At 40.3% G+C, this 21,375-nt stretch overlaps 1 protein-coding gene across 1 annotated transcript in view; it reads left to right on the top strand.

Annotated features, from left to right (window-relative positions):
• Positions 1–21,375, top strand: part of LOC146449414 (dynein axonemal heavy chain 2-like) — a 67,108-nt gene that overhangs the window by 34,663 nt on the left and 11,070 nt on the right. Inside the window, exons 49-82 of the mRNA XM_085101932.1 lie at positions 312–452; positions 828–986; positions 1,307–1,456; positions 1,597–1,688; positions 2,082–2,280; positions 2,629–2,686; positions 3,240–3,406; positions 4,505–4,609; positions 5,031–5,126; positions 5,319–5,411; positions 5,825–5,910; positions 6,413–6,543; positions 6,732–6,881; positions 7,753–7,920; positions 8,724–8,884; positions 9,713–9,852; positions 10,509–10,638; positions 11,326–11,465; positions 12,282–12,369; positions 12,901–13,023; positions 13,716–13,974; positions 14,243–14,529; positions 15,379–15,543; positions 16,317–16,442; positions 16,649–16,738; positions 16,847–16,905; positions 17,368–17,434; positions 17,527–17,622; positions 17,870–17,924; positions 18,438–18,587; positions 18,769–18,901; positions 19,214–19,358; positions 19,629–19,828; positions 20,845–20,971. Of these exons, the coding sequence (XP_084958058.1) occupies positions 312–452; positions 828–986; positions 1,307–1,456; positions 1,597–1,688; positions 2,082–2,280; positions 2,629–2,686; positions 3,240–3,406; positions 4,505–4,609; positions 5,031–5,126; positions 5,319–5,411; positions 5,825–5,910; positions 6,413–6,543; positions 6,732–6,881; positions 7,753–7,920; positions 8,724–8,884; positions 9,713–9,852; positions 10,509–10,638; positions 11,326–11,465; positions 12,282–12,369; positions 12,901–13,023; positions 13,716–13,974; positions 14,243–14,529; positions 15,379–15,543; positions 16,317–16,442; positions 16,649–16,738; positions 16,847–16,905; positions 17,368–17,434; positions 17,527–17,622; positions 17,870–17,924; positions 18,438–18,587; positions 18,769–18,901; positions 19,214–19,358; positions 19,629–19,828; positions 20,845–20,971 (4,536 nt within the window). The remainder of the gene's footprint in view (positions 1–311; positions 453–827; positions 987–1,306; positions 1,457–1,596; positions 1,689–2,081; positions 2,281–2,628; positions 2,687–3,239; positions 3,407–4,504; positions 4,610–5,030; positions 5,127–5,318; positions 5,412–5,824; positions 5,911–6,412; positions 6,544–6,731; positions 6,882–7,752; positions 7,921–8,723; positions 8,885–9,712; positions 9,853–10,508; positions 10,639–11,325; positions 11,466–12,281; positions 12,370–12,900; positions 13,024–13,715; positions 13,975–14,242; positions 14,530–15,378; positions 15,544–16,316; positions 16,443–16,648; positions 16,739–16,846; positions 16,906–17,367; positions 17,435–17,526; positions 17,623–17,869; positions 17,925–18,437; positions 18,588–18,768; positions 18,902–19,213; positions 19,359–19,628; positions 19,829–20,844; positions 20,972–21,375) is intronic.

The following is a 21,375-nucleotide window of genomic DNA, read 5'->3' as shown; positions in this document are numbered from 1 at the left end:
AAAAGAAAGAATGACTTTAACTGCTAAGACAAAAATGCAAACTGAGCTATAATATCAAAGATGCAAGAATAAGGAAAGGTTTTTGGGAGGACTAAAATAATGAAGAACTTTTTGAGCTTCTTTAAATGCAACACAGGAAAAAAGACATGGAAAACATGAAATAGGGTAGGAAGGAAAGGAACGACAAAACGGTAAACAGGCCTGTTCTGGCAATGGAAAGCGCTCTGATTTGAGTTGAATACTGTAACACACTGTCTAGAGAAACACAAAATGGTTTTGAGTTTGTATTTAAATATCTGTTCTTTCTCCAGGTTTCCCTGCTGTTTGAGGTGGAAGATTTAGCTGTAGCGTCACCTGCTACTGTCAGTCGTTGTGGTATGGTATTTTCTGACTACAAAGATCTTGGCTGGCAACCTTATGTGGACTGTTGGCTCGAAAAGAGGCACGATAAGGTAAGTCACAAGAGCCTTGCTAATCGTTCGAAACGTCAGCACTTGAATCTCTTTACGGTGGCCAATTTACCTTTAGTTATAAACTCTGTTCATAAACCAAACATTCGTTTCTACTCTCCACGGACGCAGCAACGCAGTTTTTTTTTAGACTGAAACTTATAGCCCCCTTACCTAGAATCCATAAAAGTTAGTCGTTAGCTTGGAGTAACTGTAAGAGTCTCATAAAGTCTTGGTCTCGTCACTTCTTATGAGAATTTAAACAGATTGAAACTCTACTAAGATATCGTGAACTCTTTCAACTCTTTTTATTCAATTATAAGAGTGAAAAGGAGATCTACTGCTCACAATTATGTTAAATTGTTTCCTTCTTGTTAGCAATCTGTGGAGCACTTGCAGAGGCTGTTTGAAAAGTTTGTTCCAAAGGTGCTGGATTTCCGAAGGCATCACTGCAAGGAACTGATTCCCACATCAGAACTGAATGCTGTGGCTTCCTTGTGTGTTTTGTTTGATGCACTAGCCACTGAAGAGAACGGGGTTAGTAACAAACAATTCTTCTTTCACACTATTTGTGGCAGTTCCTGTCAAGCACATTGTGCTAGCCTACTCAGGTTTTAGCTACTGTCATGTTAGATCAACTTATTTTAGTAATTCTGTCATACTACGTCACTGTATTTTACACAGTCACATTCATGTTCATTCTGTCACACGATGACACTATGCAATGATGCCACGTAGGATCATGCTATTTTTTGGCAATTTCGTCATAATGGTGACGCTCTTTTAGGTAATTCTGTCTTCCAAGATAACAAATAGTTCACGAGGCTTACTCACTTTCCTTCTCTTTGCTTTCACAGGTACATCCTCATGAAGACAGTTACCCTCGCATGATTGAGCTGTGGTTTTTGTTCTCTTTAATCTGGTCCATTTGTGCATCAGTGGACGAGGACAGCAGAAAGAAAATGGACAACTTCCTTCGAGAAATTGAAGGTCAATTCCCTGCAAAGGTAATGATTAACGACTAACATTGTAGGTATAGCCCATAGTGCCAGCAAATTCCTAGGCATGGAAGAGAAATCCAGGGTGATTGTCCCAGCATCATATTTTTAATTGAGTTGTCTTAATGATAGTACTTCTGTTTCTTCAGGACACAGTGTATGAATATCATGTGGACACCAAACAAAAGGCTTGGGCTCTGTGGGAAGATAAACTCAGGAGTGGATGGCGTTACACCCCTAAGTACGTTTGAAATACAAATGTTTCTTCTTAGAGCGGTTTTCAATTTAGTGTCGAAAGTAATTTCGCATTCTTTTTGCTTTGGTTTTACTTTACTGCACTCTGTGATTGGCTGACAAAACTCGCGCCACTTTGTCAACCAATGGAAATCCAAACCAAAACCAATCGTGTTCTGGCGTTTACCCGCGCTTGGCGCCAGTTACATGTATTCACTTCGAATTCTGATTGGCTTGTTGTGTTGTTTACATCTGTTGCGATTGGCCTGAGTAATTACTTTGGTTTCAGTTTTACAACACTCAATTGGAAACCACTCTATGGCACAACACTAGTATTTAGTCATGATACATTTTTAGAACAAGTGTTTTTCTTATTCAATTTTCTTTGTTTGCTTGATAGCACACCATTTTACAAGATCATGGTTCCCACAGTAGACACTGTGCGATACGACTTCTTGGTGTACAGCTTGCTACAGGCAAAGCGACCTGTCCTTCTGACAGGACCTGTTGGGACTGGAAAGACCTCTTTGGCCCAGAAGGTGTTGCAGAGACTTGACCCTAAGATCTACAGTCTCTTGGTGATCAACATGTCGGCACAGGTGTGTGAAACACAACATCTTTGTATAGCATGTTCATTCCCTGTCACTTTTGATTCAAATACAATGAAACTGGTACAACAAGAAATCAAACCCAGCCATATACGAATGTCGTAGTGAACCAGTTAAAGCTTTAAGGAAGAACATGCCACCATTACCAAGAGTATGGGAAAGTATCTGAAGTCTTTTGGTTGGAAGTCAAGCACATTTGGTCTGATTGGTTAGACTAAAAAGAATTAATCCGAAGCACAGTCACAATTGATTTTGTTTATCACATTACTTCACAACCAAGAATGAACTGAGACAACACGGCTGGAAAGCTTAACACAGTTTTCATTTTCATTTCACCAGACATCTTCCAACAACGTTCAAGAAATTATTGAGAGCAAGGTGGAGAAACGAACCAAAGGTACGAACGTCATGATCTATTTTCTTTGTAACTATTAACTAGTAAGTTTCATTCTTTCTTAACGCTCTATACTACCAAAGGTCATCGAAGGGTACATGTAAGTCCATTTGAGATTAGGTTTCTAGTGCAAATCTTAGCGTCAACTGACATTGCAAGACAATATAGCGGATATAAAAGGAACCATGATAATAGACTGTAGACCATTTAACCCATGACGATACACTATTCACTACTATCATCCTATTCAATCAATCAATCAATCAATCAATCAATCAATCAATCAATCAATCAATCAATCAATCAATCAATCAATCAATCAATCAATCAATCAATCGATCGATCGATCGATCGATCGATCGATCGATCAATCAATCAGTCAGTCAATCAATCAATCAAATATCAAATTTATTCAGACATGTAACATTAGTAAGCCTGAAGAGGCTTTTTACAAAAATGTATAAGCATCTACAAATTATGTAGATAAACTACTGATAGTCTCCTGAGTTCAAACCATTCACTATGTTATCTTTGATGTGTTATTCTTTCTGGTAAGGTGTTTATGTGCCTATTGGTGGCAAGCAGCTGATAAACTTCATGGATGACTTCAACATGCCAGCTAAAGACACGTTTGGTTCACAGCCTCCTCTGGAGCTTATCCGACTGTGGTTGGACTATGGCTTTTGGTACGATAGGCAGAAACAGACAGTCAAGTACATTAAGGTTGGTATTGCTGCGACACCATGAAAGAGACGCTAGCTTCGCAATATAAATTTTAAGGACGATGCCTACTTTTGTTACTGCGCATTCGTTCTGCGCATCTCGAGATACTCGGGTTTCCTATGGGTGGTGCCTACTAATACAGGGATGTTTTTGCGCGGTGTAAAACTATGCTATGCAGAGAAGGCAGAACTTACCAAGTGCTCTTGGTATCCAAAAAGAAAATTGGAGATAACCATGCATTTTTCAGAGATAATAATTAAAGTTTCAATTTGGAAAAAAACGCCATATATACATTGCTTTGTATAGGGCGTATGCAACCAATCCTAAGCGATTGCAATGACAATGGCGTGGTGACCATGTTTAAAACTATGCGGAGATAGCAGAACTTAGCAAGTGCGCTTGGTATCTAAAAAGAAAATTTGAGGTAACCATGCATTTTTCAGAGATAATAAAGCTTCAATTTGGAAACAAAATGCCAACATTGCTTTGTATTTTACTGCTTTTTTGAATTATTGTTGCTTAGTTATCTCTGAAACATGCGTGGTTACTCCCAATTTTCTTTTTGGATTCCAATAGCCTTTACTAAAGTCTGCTTTTCCGGCATATTCATAAACCGCGCAAAAATACTTCTGTATTAGTAGGCACCGTTCTCAAGTGACCGGAGAAATAAGTGTCCAGTACTAGTCTTCACTTTATCGAGCTAATCTATGATCCAGTGATAATGAACAAGCTCTTATACAGACATTTTTCCTTTGTATTCTTATGCTTATAATAAACTAAACACGATATATGGGGAGCGGGGTTGGCGCAGTGGTGAGAGCACTCACCTCCCACCAATGTGGCTCCTGTTCGATTCCCGAACTCGGCGTCATAAGTGGGTTGAGTTAGTTGTTCATTCTCATTCTTGCCCCGAGAGGTTTTCTCCCGGTTCTCCGGCTTCCCCCTCTCCTCAAAAATCAACATTCCCAAATTCCAATTCGATCTGGAATCTGAGGACCACAGGTTTGTCAGTCGCCACAGACTGTTAAGTATCACCCTCATTTAGCAATTTTTATTTATTTATTTATTTATTTATTTTATTTATTTATTTACTATCAGGACATGCATGTGCTAGCGTCCATGGGTCCACCGGGTGGAGGCAGGATGGTGATCTCCAAACGGCTGCAGAGCAGATTCAACCTCATCAACATGACTTTCCCTCAGGTAAATATAGTTAAGTGTCAGTTAAACATTCAGACTGGGACAGGTAAGGTGCACTTTTCAAACAAATTGTAGTGAGCCCTTTCCCAAAAAAATTATTTTGAAAAGTACTGAAAACAACCAGCATCGAACACACTGACTCAAAAGTTAGAACGTAGTAAACAGTACCACAGAAAAGTACTGCGCCGAAGATTTCAAATGAATAATCATACTTTAGGATTTCATCCATGGATCCACCTTTTACAGAATAATAAACAGTACCACAGGAAAGTACTGCTCAGTAGCTTTCATTTGAATGTACACCCTTTAGAATTTTATCCACAGATTGAAAGATTTTAACCACATTATATGTCAAAGTTTGACTGTGACTGACATAACTCGAAATTTGGTTTGTTGATTTTACTGGACATCTCTTGGATTTCAGGAAAGTCAGATCAAACGTATTTTTGGAACCATGATAAACCAGAAATTGCAGGACTTTGAAGAAGACGTCAAACCTCTTGGTGATCTCATGACTCAGGTGACTTGTCATCAATCGTCAGACTGATTTCAATATCTTGGTTGAATATAGATTTCATTATCATTTTTAGAATGATTTGAAGCGCGAGCAAAAGTCACGTAGGTCACAAAGAAGTCAACAATAGTCTCGTATGTTTTTACAGGCTTGCCCTTTAGCACCTATGTATTTACCGTAAATTTTATTCCCCTTTAGGCAACCATTGACATCTACAATGCCATTAGCGTGAAAATGCTGCCAACACCAACCAAGATCCACTACCTGTTCAACCTAAGAGATATTTCCAGGGTAGGTACTTTCCCTTCTTGTGGCTCTGTTTTAACAACGTAAACGTCTGCGTGCTTGCTTAGGTTTGCTCCTTACCTATAACGGGGCGGCCTGCACCGTTTGCAACGTCTTACATGGTTGGTAGAAAGAACAAAAGAACGAACAGCAGGGTAATGCTCCCAATCCTAAAAAACAATGCAGCTGCAGGTTATCAGAGTCCTGTGAGAATAGAGCTTTTAAAGGGTGCAAGTCTACTGCCTATAACTGCTTTTGCAGGACCTGCCAATCTTGCAAGGGCCTCGTCAGTCACCAGCGAGCCTGCAACAGGCGTGGACCACTCCTTTCTTGATCTTCGTTTGCGAAGCCAAGGCATGATAATACACTCATGTACTTAACCATTTCATAGGCCATTTGTTTTTTTTTTATCACTGCAGGTCTTCCAAGGCTTACTGCGTGCTAACAAAGACTTCCATGACACAAAGACGGCCATCTCCAGACTGTGGGTGCACGAGTGTTTTAGGTGAGATGTCCATCTCTGTTCTATTGTCACTGTCACACAGTCAAAGTCAAAGTTGTCAAATTTGATCAATGGCAGGAAATACAGCTCTTGCTCTTGTGTTAGGCCCTGTCCACACTAATTCCGATAAATTTGGAAACGTTTCTTTGTTATTCTGATAAGTGTGGACGGGGCTTATCTACTCTCAAGAGCAGTTTCAAAAAGATCGTTTAAACTTGAAAATTATTCTGGTTTTGGTGAGTGTAGAGCACAAGATAGACTGTCCCGTGTTGTCATAAACTCTCACATGCTCTTAAAGAGTTTGAACTGCCATTACCTCTCCTGGGGTGAGTTGCATAAAATTTACATCGGGCGTAACTGCTAACGCCAGACCTTCAACCCAGTCACATTCAGTATTTTAACGTCTGACGATAGCATTTACGCCCGCCGTTAAGTTTTATGCAACTCGTCCCTGGACTTCCAGTTTCATTTAATACAGGTTTTAACTGTTTGGGATTATTTTCAGGGTCTTCTCTGACCGTCTGATTGATGCTGCAGACCACGAGGCTTTTGTCACGTTGTTGAGCGACAAGCTTGGAACCATGTTTGACCTTACCTTTCACAATCTCTGTCCCAACAAACAGCCACCAATCTTTGGTAAGTCAACAGTTATTGTAGCCCAGTTCATAAACGATAGGATTTCTTGGCAGGAGTATCAAAGTGACTGAAACTGAAAAGCTAAGACTGTTAGCTTGCTGCATGAACGGCTCACCGCAATTGCATGAGTGGAATTTAAAGTAAAAGCAAACCTAAACCACAAGACTTACGTTGATTGAATTCTGTAGGTGACTTCATGAAAGACGGAGCAGTTTATGAAGACATGGTGGACTTCAAGGCGTTAAAGAAATACATGGAAGATCAGTTGGAAGATTACAACATGGAACCTGGTGTTATAGCTATGGATCTTGTGCTCTTCAGAGATGCTATCGAGCATGGTAAGACAGTAAAGGCTGAACTGTGCACCCCCTGGCCATTAATTAGCCTGGTTCTCATATACCGTTTTAGGTATAAGTATAAGAATAAGTATAAGTATAAGTATAAGTGTAAGTATATCACTATCCTTTGTTTGTTTCAAGGTGAATATACTGGTTTATAATATACTACGATTTTAAGAACATTATCTTTTATTCGCATTCACCACACCTTATATATATAGCAACCGTAGGGCTTAAATACATCAGAACAGAAACTTTGAAAGTTCTATACAAGCCCTATTTCTGGCATTTTTGGATTTGGTTGTCAGTTTGTAAGTCTTGTAGCCCACTCATGCTGCATTTTTAACCTCCTTTATTAACTAGTCACTGTATTTCAATCCCGAATACTTATCCAAAATGAACACTCAGTTTTGGCCCCAGCCAACAAAAACAGTACATCTGTCATAAGCAGGCACCTCTCGCAAGTGGTCTCTCAGACACCTCTCATTAATTTGATCCCAGCCACACAGTATTACTGCTTTTAACCTCCCCTAAGGAGACACCAATTCTTGGTCCCAGCCACACACAAGCTGTGCACTGTTAACCTCTAATACATCATTGCGTCCAGGGGTTTCATCAAGGACCAGGTACTTGGCAAATTTACCGTCTGTGAATGCAACTTTTCCCGGCTGCTTTTAACATCTTGGCTGACATTTTCTGTAAAAACAACAACACCCAAGTTAACTAAGTCTGCCCGGGTGCACTTATACCCTTCAACCCAGGTCATCTTTCCTAGCGGATACTCATTGATTGTCAGTCAAGAGACACTGCAGTAATCAAACAGCAGCAGTACAAATTAAGATCCTAATCATTTGTACCTTGCTTTCTTTAGTGACTCGCATCATCCGTGTGATTGCCCAGCCCCGTGGTAACATGCTGTTGATTGGTATCGGTGGCAGTGGACGGCAGAGTCTCAGTCGACTGTCAGCGTACATCATTGGATTCAAGGTGTTCCAGATTGAGGTTACTAAACACTACAGGAAAAACGAGTTTAGGGAAGGTGCGTACTAAAGATATACAGTGGACCCCTGCTTTTCGGACACCGCTTATTACGGACAGTAACCTCATATAGTTTCTCTTTCATTAGTCCGCTTAAGGACGGTGCCTACTATTGTTATTGCGCATACGTTGTGCGCATCCCGAGATACTCTGGTTTCCACTAATACAGGGATATTTTTGCGCGGTTTAAAACTATGTGGAGAAAGCAGAACTTAGCAAGTGCTTTCAGTATTCAAAAAGAAAGTTGGGGGTAACCTGCATGCATTTTTTAGAGATAACAAAGCTTCAATTTGGAAAAAAACGCCATACATTTCTTTGTATTTTGCTGTTTTTTAGAATAATTGTTGCTTAATTATCTGATTAGTTGTTGATTAATTATAAAAAAATGGGTGGTTACCCCCAATTTTCTTTTTGGATTTCAATAGCCCTTGCTAAGATCTACTTTTCTCGCATAGTAATAAACTTCGCAAACTTCGGACAGCGCGACACAAATTACCATTGGATAATGAAATTATGTACAAATAATCACCAGGTTAAAAATACTAAAATTGCAGTCAGGAACGAACATAATACAATCTTAAACGTATGGACTCAGACCTGAAAAAAACGTAAAATACAACGTTTATCCAAAACATATTAGGTTTAAATTTATTAGGTTTTTGAGAGACGTCTTTAGTAATTGTTTGGTGAATTGAATGGAAGAAAGTCTTAATGATGTGCATGCAAATGGAAATTTAGGCAATTTTGTGGGACAGACTCCCGCTATTGTTGCCCCTGCTTACTATCGTTGCTATTCTTTGTTAGATTTGAAGCGCTTGTATTACCTCACTGGTGTGGAAAACAAGCCCACAGTGTTTCTGTTCAACGACACTCAAGCCTTGGAGGAGTCTTTCCTTGAAGACATCAGCAACATCCTCAGCAGTGGAGAGGTTCCAAATCTGTACAAACCTGAAGAGTTTGAGGAGGTTTGTACATGAAAAGTCCTTTCTTTTTTCTTTGAAAATTCGAGAGATGGGAACTTTAAGAAGTGGTGTCTTTATGGAACGGGAAGTAGATTATTGTGGACTACATAATGATTTGTCAGTAGACCAGTTTGTGAGTTTTCTTTACATCAGAAGGAGACAGCATGGCGTGAAATCCAGCGTTTTGGGGGGGGGGGGGGATGCAGTGTCGCAAAATTTTGTAAAATATTTATCTCTGAAATAGAGAATTGCAGGGGTTTCATTAAGATTTTGAACAGTCAAGTGAGAGGTTAGTGCAGAATAGTTAGGCAGTGAGGTTAGGCAGAATAGTTAGCTTGTAAGGATATGTCCTTTTACGGGAAAAGTTGGGTAAGATGTTACAGTCAATTCACGTCACGCGTGACCGGTATTTTTGAAATTTGAACGGAATTTTTGAAATTTACATGTCAGTTTTGAACATTGCCAACGAGATTTCAGAGTTCCCGTAGAAATTTCCCTAGTTTATTGACGGTATAAAGCTATGAATTTTTCTTTACATTACAGCAATAAGTATTTCAGGATTAATAATTGTTTCCAAAGTGTTTTGAATCTTTTTTTTTTTTTCCTGTTAATGCATCTTTTTGTGAACGATTTCCATAGAAATGTTCGACATTCCATTCACATGTCGGACATTACAAAGAGAAATTCGAATCTTCATTTCATTCTCGGAAATACTGGTCACGCGTGACGTGAATTGACTGTAAAAGCAGCCAGGCAAAGTCATGTTCACAGACTGTCAGTTTTCCCGGTGCCTTGCCCTGCAATTGACACCAAGTTTTTATCCCTGTACAGGTCCGCTCTGCTCTTACAGAGGAGGCTGTCAAGGAAGGCATCTTTGACACTCCAGAGACCATGTTTAACTTCTTTATTGAGCGAGTCAGGAGTAATCTACATATTATCCTTTGTATGAGTCCAGTTGGGGATCCTTTCAGGTAGGTTAACATGGTCAATCTCGTACCAAAGTTGGTTATTTCTTGTGATGTTATTCTAAACTTCCACTAACAATAATCTCCATCTGAAAGTACTGCTTAATTACTATAATCTTCTATAGAATGGTTCTGCTTCAGGATGTCATCCACATATCTTTTTTTCAGTAATAACCACCTTGTAGAGCATAATAACAACACCACAGTAAAGTACTGCTCAGTAGCTTTCATTTGAATGGTCACACTTTAGGATTTCATCCATTGACCCAAAAGGTAGAACCACCTTGTACAACATAATAAACAGCACTACAGGAAAGTACTGCTCAGAAGCTGCCCTTTGAAATATTCAATCCTAGCTAGACTTATAAGTTAGAACCATGTTGTTCGACATAATAAACAGTTCAACAAGAAAGCATTTATCTGTAGCATTCATTTGAGTGGTCACACCTTGGTATTTCTGTACCGTGTTATTATTAGCCTGGCAGGCGCTAGAAAGGGGAACGGAAAACTGCAAGACGGGCGTGCGGAGCTCTCCCTCGCGTCCCTCGCGTGTCGCGCGCACGCGCCCGATTTCCGTTCTCCCGTATCCTTTTTAGCACCTGTCACGAAGGCTATGTTGTTATCCTTATGTATTCCTAATCTTGTTTGATGTTTGCATTAAGGAACCGCATCCGTATGTACCCAGCCTTTGTCAACTGCACCACAATTGACTGGTTTAGTGAGTGGCCCCAGGACGCGCTTTTGGAGGTGGCTGAGAAGTACTTAGAAAGTATGGAACTGGGTGATGATGAGGTAAGGAATAATGTCCCGGCATTAAAACATAATTCTTTTACTTGCAAGATTCAAAGTTTAGATGTAGACAGAGTAGCATTTCGTTTGTGAAATTTTGAAAACAATAGCAATTTTACAGAAACTTGCTGTTCAGTAGCTTTCATTTTAAGTGTCGCCAATTAGTTTAGATCGCGCTGGATGCATTTGTCACTTAGATAAACTTTCTTGCTTACTGACTGACTGTTTGACTGAATGAATGACTGACTGACTGACTGACTAACTGACTGGCCGGCCGGCTGGCTGGCTGGCTGGCTGGCTGGCTGGCTGGCTGGCTGGCTGGCTGGCTGGCTGGCTGGCTGGCTGGCTGGCTGGCTGGCTGGCTGGCTGGCTGGCTGGCTGGCTGGCTGACTGACTGGCTGACTGGCTGACTGACTGACTGACCGGCCTGCTGGCTGGCTGGCTGGCTGGCTGACTGACTGGCTGGCTGGCCGACCGACCGGCTGGCTGACTGACTGACTGACTGACTGACTGACTGACTGACTGACTGACTGATTACTTTCATCCGTTTGGTCACGCTGTGGGGTTTTGTTCACATACTGAAAAGCTACTTTTTTTTAAATAGTTGAATTGTGGTTTGACTTTCAGAGTCAATAACAAATGAAATTCAATAATTGAATGATCAAATACGATCTATTTTCCATTTCACAGACCAAAGGCAATGTGGCCAACATTTTCGTGACAGTTCACAGATCTGTTGTGGACACCAGCAAACGAATGTTGCTTGAAGTTAAACGTCATAACTATGTCACACCTACAAACTACCTCGAACTCGTATCTGGGTATAAAACGTAAATAATACCTTGAATATCCAAGAAATTCCTTTACGAGGGCGATGTTACTTATTTGTAACTATTTGCGGGACAAGCCATTCATTATCTTGTTTTTCAAATACATTGTTTTCGTTGTTGTTGTTGTTGTTGTAGTGTTACTGTTTTCAATGGGCAAAAACGTCTTTGTATGAAGGGGAACGTTAAAATAATGGTCCAGTTTTGTTAACAATAACTCTACTAATAGACAGATACTAGTGTTTATTATCTTTTCTGCGGATGATAAGGATGGAAATGGATTTGCAACCAATTTTTTCGTTTTCTTCCTGTGTATTTTGGAGAAATTGCTAAAAGACGGATTATAGTTTGTTCTTCCCAGAAGAAACAAACTTCATATTTTCCTCTCGGTGCTCTAAGAGCAATCTGATGTTTCCTTGTCAAATACTTGACGCCAGTTAAGCAAAGGCTAGGTAAATCATTGACACGATCCGCGATACAACTAAGGCCTTTTAATATAATGTAGAACTATTACAAACAAGCGAAAACCAACACGAGTAAAAAAAGCCCACGGCTCAGGCCCACGGAGCATGCGCTTAACGCTAAATACCGCTGACTGGTACCAGCATAAGAATTTTTGACCAAACACAGAGAAATCGCCTCATCCCCTCTCCCGTCTCTGTCCTGTTTGGGTGATAGTGTACAGCCTACAGTTACATGTCTTGAGCTGACAGATTTTTACTTGTTAACTCATAAAAAAAACTGCTCAGTAAGATAAATTAGCAAAGATAATTCGGCGAGTTGACCAACCGCTTAGCCTATTTTTATTTCCCAATTTAGTTTGCTTCATGAGAAAAGAAAAGAACTTGGAGATGCAGCAAGCAAACTGAGAAATGGCTTGGACAAAATCGATGACACCAGGGCCAAGGTATGGTGTTTTATTTACTTGCAAAAACTTTCACCCCAAGAGCACTCCCTTGATGAGAGTTTATTTCATAAGACCGAACATAACCTGGTTTGACAGTGAGAGCTGATGGGATAACTAGGATTGAGGCCCGGGAGGGAGGGAGGAACACTCACATATAAAAGTGACATTGGTGATCGTCGTACCTTTTAGGGGTTAAAATCCGTGGTTTGTTACCCCTTAGGGTGCTAAAATCTAAAATGACTTCCATCAGAAGTATGGTGGTACCTTTTAGGGTATTGATCCGAAAAATATGAGAGGAAGTACATGTCAGTCAACTGATTTGTTGAATTGTTCAGACCACGCCCACAAAACAGAATTCTGGTACCTTTTAGGGGTTCTTTCCGACGATCACCACTGTCACTTTCCTCTCCCCCCCCCCCCCCCCCCGCCCCGGGAATTGAGGGCGTGGAGGGGATATTATTTGGTAAAAGTATGCCTTCTCATCTTTTATATAAATTTTCTCTTGAAGTTGTTGTTTGTATTTCTTGTTAGGTGGAATCAATGTCAATTGAGTTGGAGGAAGCAAAGACCAAAGTAGCACAGTTCCAAAAGCAGTGTGAAGAATATCTGGTGGTTATTGTTCAGCAGAAGCGGGATGCAGATGAACAGCAAAAGGTAAGACAGTTTATTGACTTGTTTTCTACCAATTTAATCTTCAAGTAATTGACTCTCTTCCTAAGTACAGGTTTGCCCAATTTTCTCAAATTTGGATTTGTATAATGAGTTGAAAAATGGACTGCAGGGATGCACTACACAGTAGCTTAAATTTGAGAGGTCACACTTGAGGATTTTATCTTCAAACTGAAAAGTTTGAACCACTTTGTACAGCATAATAAGCAGCACCACAGGAAAGTACTGCTCAGTAGCTTTAATTTGATTGGTCGCACTTGAGGATTTCATTCACAAACTCACAAGTTAGAACCACCTTGTACAGCCTTACAAACAGCATTGCAGACAAGTACTTCTCAGTAGCTTTCATTTGAATGTTCACACTTTAGGATTTCCTCTTCAGACTCAAAAGTGAGAATCACCTTATACAGCAAAGTAATGCTTTTTGTAGACTCTGGGGGAAGTAAAGTTTGTTGTTGTTGTTATTGTTGTTGTTGTCATAACAAACAGTACTACAGGAAAATACTGCTCTGTACCTTTGATTTGAATGGCCACACTTTAGGATTTCATCCACAGTTTCCTCCATTTTGTTGTGAAAAAGTAACATACTTGTATAGGGTGTTTGTTTCTCATAAGCAGTTACTGTACAGCCTAAAGGAGACGTACTAACACACCTTGCTACTTTCTTTTCTTCGCAGATTGTGCAAGCTAGGAGCGAGAAAATTGCTGAAGAGGAAGATAAATGTCGGGTGATGGCAGAAAACGCTCAGCATGATCTGGACGAGGCTTTGCCCGCCCTGGCAGAAGCCACGAAGGCTCTGGAATCACTCAACAAGAAAGACATGACAGAGATTAAGTCGTATGGCAGGCCACCTGCTTTGGTTGAGAAAGTCATGGAAGCTGTTATGATCCTTCGAGGAGGCGAGCCCACCTGGGCGGAGGCCAAGCGACAGCTGGGTGAGTGAGTGCGCACACGAATCAATCTGCTATTTTGTTAAGACACCGGCGACTGATTTAGCGAATTGGTGACTTTCGTTGTGTTGTGGAATATTTTCTGGATAGATTTGTTAAAGTAGACATTTAAGGTGCGCATATTCGTAATTTTACGGTTAGTATTTTATACCGTTTGGTAGTTCATGAAGTCGTGTAATCTCACTCAACCTCTTCTAAAATGATAGATGATATCAAAGAAAAGTCTTGTTGAATTTTGCTGCGCTGTTCACAGGTGACCAAAACTTCATCAAACAGCTCGTTAACTACGACAAAGACAACATGACGGACAGAATTTTGAAGAAAATCGGCACCTACTGTTCTCAAGCGGATTTTCAGCCTGAGATAATTGGCCGTGTGTCATTAGCAGCCAAATCGCTGTGCATGTGGGTGCGGGCAATGGAGGTTTATGGGCGGATCTACAGAGTGGTGGAGCCGAAGAAACAGAGGCTCGCTCAGGCTACCTCACAACTACAGGAGAAACAGGCTGTGTTAGCTGAAGCTAAAGCGAAGCTGAAGGAGGTAGGCAGCTAACGGTTTTATGTAGCAAGAATAGTTTTTAGCGAAGTGATCAAAAATACAATACTTGAACAAGACCCACCCATCCACAAAATACATGGTGGTCTCTCGTCTCTCCCTGCCCCCCCCCCCCCCCCCCCTTAGCTTCATGAGATAGGTGGTGGGTCCTCTTCGAACAAACTTGTTGTAACCATTTCCTTAGATAGTGATCCTGCTTTGGAGCAGATTTAGTATAAAAGGCCCCTGGTTCAGTTTCAGCTGAAGTAAGTCCTATTGTAGTTATAGTGCAACGTAAATGTAGAGAAGGCGGTCATTTCCAAGACTTTTTATGTAGTTGAATGAGAAAAGAGCGCCAATGAGATGCCTTGTGCCCAGCAGTGTTGATATGTGCGGAATTCCACGTGTTCTCAGAGCCAGTGAAGTTTATGTGGCATGGACTTCGCAGTTATTTAAGGTTTTGGCGCTTTGAAAGCCACTGTTCTGTCTTTTTTTTTTGGGGGGGGGGGGAGTGCGGAAGTGGAGGGGGGACTGATGGATGGGTTGCTAGGATTTGCCAACCATGGAAGCGCTCTTCCTGTATGAGCTGAACGTCAGTAGTGGAAATTCCCGGATATGACAGGCCCCTAGCCTGCACTTGGCGATTTAGTTTTTACGTTATAAGTCATTTTAGTGACTTTCTACTGCTAACAACTTTTCTACTTGATAAGATAATAAACCTGTACAGTCAGTACATTATGTTGGGGTACTTTGTGCAATTTGCGGGTTCCACGAGTTTTATCCGTAATACCAGGGTTTGTTACATACATAGCTCTTTTTGAGGAAGACACAATTCTTCATTGATCAACTCAACAGGTGACAGATCGAATGGAGGAGCTTAAGAGACAATATGACGAGAAATCTGCTCAGAAAGAAGAGTTGAGAAAGAAAGCTGAGATCACCGAGTTAAAACTGGAAAGAGCTGGTAAACTAGTGTCTGGACTGGCTGGAGAGAGAGATCGCTGGGAAGCTAGTGTTAAGGTGAGGAAAGGAAAAGAGCATTAGTTACTTAGAAACACTTTGGACCAGTTATTTAAACAAAGGCTAACTTTGGCCGCGGCTTAAGACAATCAGTGGACCTCCAAATCTGTTCGTTAGTGTTTTATTTTAAGTAGATAAATAGTTTTCTAGTCTGGGATGCAAGCCTTCTTGTTACTGTCAGCAGCAGACAATGTTTAGATATGATTGTTGCAAAATTGAAAATGGCTTAGAACGTGGTTTTGTTAAACACCGTCTAAATTGTCTTTTTATAACTGACCCTTTGTATTCCTTTGCATTTAACATGAAAATAAATAAATGTTCATCACACTGGAGACTCGACCTTTCCCCTTGCGTTAAGGGAAACAATAACAAAATCGACTGATTCAAATGAAAGCTACTAGGTAGTACTTTTCTGTGGTGCTTAGTCTGCATGTAGTAAATTCTTAAGTGTGAACAGTCAGTTGAAAGTTTACGAAAACTTCTTTCCTGTAGTTCTGTTTCTCGTATTGTGAATGGTTCTAACTTACAAGTTTGTTGAAGTTCGTCTTTAGTATGATTGACCTTGCAAGTGAAAGCTGTTGATTTAAAACATGAAAGAACATAACTATTATGTACGCAACTTAAGAAGTTACAAAACAAAGCACTGGAATAAAATGACCAGTACTTTATTGAGTATCGAAATGAAATGTGGAATAGAAAATGTCATGTTTAGATCTGTCTGTCTCTTTTTTCACTTTACAAGTATTTTTATTTTCTTTGTGTGTTGATTTTAGATTCTCGAGGAGAACATTGGTTACCTTGTTGGAGACTGTTTGATCGCTGCTGCATTCTTGTCTTATTCTGGACCTTTCCTGTCAAACTACAGAGACGAACTGGTGGAGAAAACTTGGCTGGCTCAGGTATACTATCTAGTTCAGGGATGCGGGGATGGCGCAGTGGTGAGAGCACTCGCCTCCCACCAATCTGGCTCGAGTTTGATTCCCGGACTCGGCGTCATATTATGTGTGTTGAGTTTGTTGTTGGTTCTTGTAGATATTCCGAGAGGTTTTCTCATGGTACTCCGGTTTTTCCCTCTCGTTAAAACCAATATTTCTTTGTCTCTTAGGTTCGCCAGCTAAATGTCGCTTGCAATCCACATTTCTCATTCTCAAACTTCCTGGCAAAACCAACCACTGTCAGAGAATGGAACATTCAGGTACACTGCCATATTGATGCCAAACATCGTGCTTAAACTTTTGAGATGCTTTATTTAAAATGTTAAATAATCGAATTTTGCCTTCTGATGTCATTTGTTTTTCAACAGGGTCTGCCGTCTGATTCCTTTTCAACAGAGAACGGTGTTATGGTGACTCGTGGAAGCAGGTACAAACACGTATCACAAAACATTCCACTGCCTTGTGGTTATAGATCCTAACCAGCTATACGCTAACTTATAAATACACACAAACTTAAAAAGTAGTTTAAAAACCAAAGCTAGATTTCATGCACTTTTAACCAGACTGTTCACTGGAAGGACGTTTGTAAGCCATCCGCTATGATGTAGTTGTTCACCCATGAGATTGTTATTGATGTGTGATGTTGAAGCAGACAGTGCCATTTACCTTTTAATGTCTATAAATATTTTTGAGTTAAGGTGTAAATGAAACAGCAATACGCGGCCGCCTACTCATTGTTTTCAGAAAAGACGTCATAGAATTATTGGAAGGTTAAGTTGATTTTTGTTCAAAACTCAAGATTTGTAATAACCTCCCCCTCCCCCTCCTTCTTCTCCCGAGTGATATTAGAGTTTTTACAGTAATAGTTGTCATTGTGCAATCTTTTTAGGTGGCCACTCATGATTGATCCTCAAGGACAAGCCATCAAGTGGATTAAGAACATGGAAACTAAGAAGGTAAGTGCTGAATTGTGTCTGAAATAACATTCTGGACTGAGTTTTTATAACATGACATATCGAAAATTCACACCTTCTTTCTATTTCCTTAGGGTCTGAAGATTATTGACTTGCAGCAGACGGATTATCTGCGGACATTGGAGAACTCCATTCAGTTTGGTAACCCAGTTCTGCTGCAGAATGTTCAAGTAAGTACTGGGTTGTGGCATGGCGTGTTCACTTCATCAGGCTGCTTGTTAGGTCCGGAGTTCAAGTAAACCTCTCTGAACGCTTAATAGATTTGAAACGCACAGGGTAGTCGTGAGTTTAAATCTTAGGCCTTGCTGTATAAATTGCTGTCACGTGGGATTAACAGACATTAATGTTCTTTGTTACTAGTACTTCATCAAGTACTTATTAAGTGATATTGATTTCCAAATTTACTTCATTTTGCAGGAAGAGTTAGATCCATCATTGGCACCAATTTTGAACAAGTCAATTGTGAAATCAGGTTTGTTCCCTACCCACTTTCTCCTCCCCTGCAGAAAAGCCTAACTTGCACACATTCGCGATATCAACTAATCCTTTAGCCACAATCAGTTCTAATTTCTCTTGTAAAATAATACGTACCCAAACGTTAAGATTATGAGAACAAAGAGAGCGACCTCTTTAAATAAATCATCCTGATTCTTAATCAACTTCTCCCAACTACTTCTGTGAGGAATGTGCGGAGGTTAGTCAGGTGATTATATATGTTGAACTTTGGGCTTCAAGAACTCAAACCTACCTCCAATTTAGTGGCTTTTCAGGTTTCGAGGTGAACAGAGCATGAAACAACGGAGTATTACTACTCCCAATGAATGAGTTGCTGGTCCATCGCACCTGTAATTCCCAACATTTCGAGTGCTTTCTTATCATTCTTCTTCTCCCTCATCTACACTTGCAAAGAGGAAACAAAGACTTCTAAAACCTTGAATGGGCTAAAATTTATTTACTTAAATTATTTATTTGTCGTTTTCCACAGGTGGTCGCTGGTTGATTCGTCTTGGTGACAAGGAAGTGGAGTACAGCCCTGACTTCCGCTTCTACATCACAACTAAACTGAGCAATCCCCATTACACTCCAGAGATCTCCACCAAGACAACTATTGTCAACTTCGCTGTCAAAGAACAAGGTGTGTACGTTGAACAGGGAATAGTTCTGCTTTAACTGATTAGTAAAAGAAGATAAAGGTGGAGTCAAAGTTGTGCCACATGTAGCCCATAGGGTTATGTAGCACCAAGCATGTGGTGGTATTACTGCTACCGTGGATGATTGCTTGTCTTGTTTAATATTTGATTATTTGTACTTGTTAGGTCTTGAAGCGCAGCTACTTGGTATCGTTGTTCGTAAAGAAAGGCCAGAGCTGGAAGAACAGAAAGATGCGCTTGTAATTAACATTGCAGCAAATAAGAAGAAACTCGAGGAGTTAGAAGACGAGATTTTAAGGTAAGCACTTGCATCATACTTCCTTCCTTCCTTCCTTCCTTCCTTCCTTCCTTCCTTCCTTCCTTCCTTCCTTCCTTCCTTCCTTCCTTCCTTCCTTCCTTCCTTCCTTCCTTCCTTCCTTCCTTCCTTCCTTCCTTCCTTCCTTCCTTCCTTCCTTCCTTCCTTCCTTCCTTCCTTCCTTCCTTCCTTCCTTCTTGCCTGCCTGCCTGCCTGCCTGCCTGCCTGCCTGCCTCCCTTCCTTCCTTGGATCTCATAAAGTTTTTTTTTTCAAATTTACAATGTATAATCGTAAACTGCTCTTTTCTCTGCCAGGTTGTTGCAGACAGCTCAAGGCTCGTTACTGGATGACGAACAGCTGGTAAACACACTGAACTCATCCAAAACCACCTCGCAGGAAGTAGCTGAACAACTTCAAGTCAGCGAGCAGACTGAGATCAAGATTGACGCCGCAAGAGAGGTAACAATGTACAATGTATCAATGTAGAATTTGTTTTAAAACGAACGTAAAATGAGCACGGGAAAACGCGGACGAACAAGTCACGATTAGGTTTGGTTTTGCTCCTCATTGGTTGAGAAAGTAGTGTGAGTTTTTCTAATCAATCACAGAGCGTAGTGAAGCAAAACCAAATCAATTACCAAATCGCTGCCGACAGTCAACTGCAAACCGCTCTATTAGCAGAAATGCAACGCTCAGTGTCTGCTAACTTGACTTGTGTTTTGTTACCAGGGTTACCGACCGTGTGCACAGCGAGCTTCCATCCTGTTTTTCGTTCTGAATGACATGGGTAAGATAGATCCTATGTACCAGTTCTCCCTCGACTCCTACATAGATCTGTTTAACAACTCCATCGAGAAGAGCCAACGGAGTCCCAACCTAGAGATACGAATACAGAACTTGAATGACTACCATACTTATGCTGTCTACAAGTAAGTGTTGTGTGAGAATGTGTTGTAATAATGAAGTTTAACAGGGGCAACCTTCACCGTTTGCAACGTCTTACATGGTTGGTTGAGAGGACAAAAGAACGAACAACAGAACAATGCTCCCAACCCTAAAAAAAGAATGCAGTTGCAGGGTCTAGTGAAAATAGAGCTTTTAAAAGGTGCAGGCCTATTGATTTAACAAAGCTTTATCGTAGTACTATTTGGAAAGGTTAGCGACAAAAAAGTGGGATGACGTTTCGACAATTCCATGTCGTCATTATCAAATGTAAATATACAGGGTTTGGCAGTGGCATATACAAATATTGAAGAGTGAAAATTTTGGTAATACCTTGAAAATACATTAAAATCAAATTAAAGGTGCGAAAGCGTAACTGCACAGGGGAATGTTCATTCTTAAAGAAAACGTTTTTCGCGAATAGACTCGACTTGAGTGTTCAACCCCTTCAAATCAATAGGCCCTTCTCCAAAATGGCGGCAATAGATTTGAATGAGTTAAAATTGAGCTGAATGAAAAACTGATACCAGCACTGGAAAGAGCACCTTTACTTTAGTAACCTTGCAAAGTTTTAGTGTATTAGGTGTTATATCAGCTTGGGAAATGTGAGATGAAATTTGGGGGTATACGTCATACCCCCAGTCATACAAACGTCTGTAAATTTTTCATTTTTCAACTTACATTTTCTCAGCTGATATTACACCTGAGATGCTGAAACTTTGCAGGGTTACTAAAGTAAAAGTGCTCTTTCTAGTGTTGGTATACGTTTTTAATTTTAACTTATTTGAATTTTCAGCCACCATTTTGTAGAAGGGCCTATTTAATCCACTGCAACCAACTACAAGAGAAATCATGAAGGGCATTTTTTTCAGAAGTGGGCTAATATGGACAAAAACGGAGAGCAATCTAAAATTTCACATAAGGCGTTGTCCCTCTTTCCTCCTCCTCCTCGTCTCTCACTAACAGACAGTTGATTAGATTGTTCCTTGTTACGTTTATCCAGGTTTACCTGCCGTGGATTGTTTGAACGCCATAAGCTGCTATTCTCTTTCCAAATGTGCTCTAAAATACTCGAAGCTGCTGGAAAGCTCAACATGGATGAATATAACTTCTTCTTAAGAGGAGGCGTGGTAAGTGCCATAAATAGTAAGCCATAAGTGTAAGCTTTAGGCCATTAGTAGATCTTTTTCAATTGTAAGCGCATTGAGGTTCAGCAAAATGCGCATCGAAGAACTGTAAATTAAATTAAATTAAATTTACTAATTAGTGGTGTTTTGGTGTGTTACACACTTAGAGAAACCCAGACTGATAAAAAGACTATCAAAGACTATCTTTTATCTTTTTTCTGTTGTTGCTACTTTAAAAACTTGGGCCCAGTTGTTCAAAGCCCGATTCAGCTAATCCTGGGTGAAACGTGAAGTTTCATTTGAGTTTAATTACTTATCAACAAGTGTTTCTCCAAAAGACTTTTGCTCGTCAGTTTTGACTTAGACTTTTCTTAACCTTTGGCTTATTATCAGCTTTTAAAAACCCT

The sequence above is a fragment of the Pavona decussata genome, unplaced genomic scaffold, assembly GCF_977016875.1.
Source record: "Pavona decussata unplaced genomic scaffold, jaPavDecu1.1 SCAFFOLD_602, whole genome shotgun sequence".
NCBI classification, from domain to species: Eukaryota; Metazoa; Cnidaria; class Anthozoa; order Scleractinia; family Agariciidae; genus Pavona; species Pavona decussata.
The sequence above is the reverse complement of the archived record's forward strand: the minus strand, read 5'-3'. Positions and strand labels throughout refer to the sequence as shown.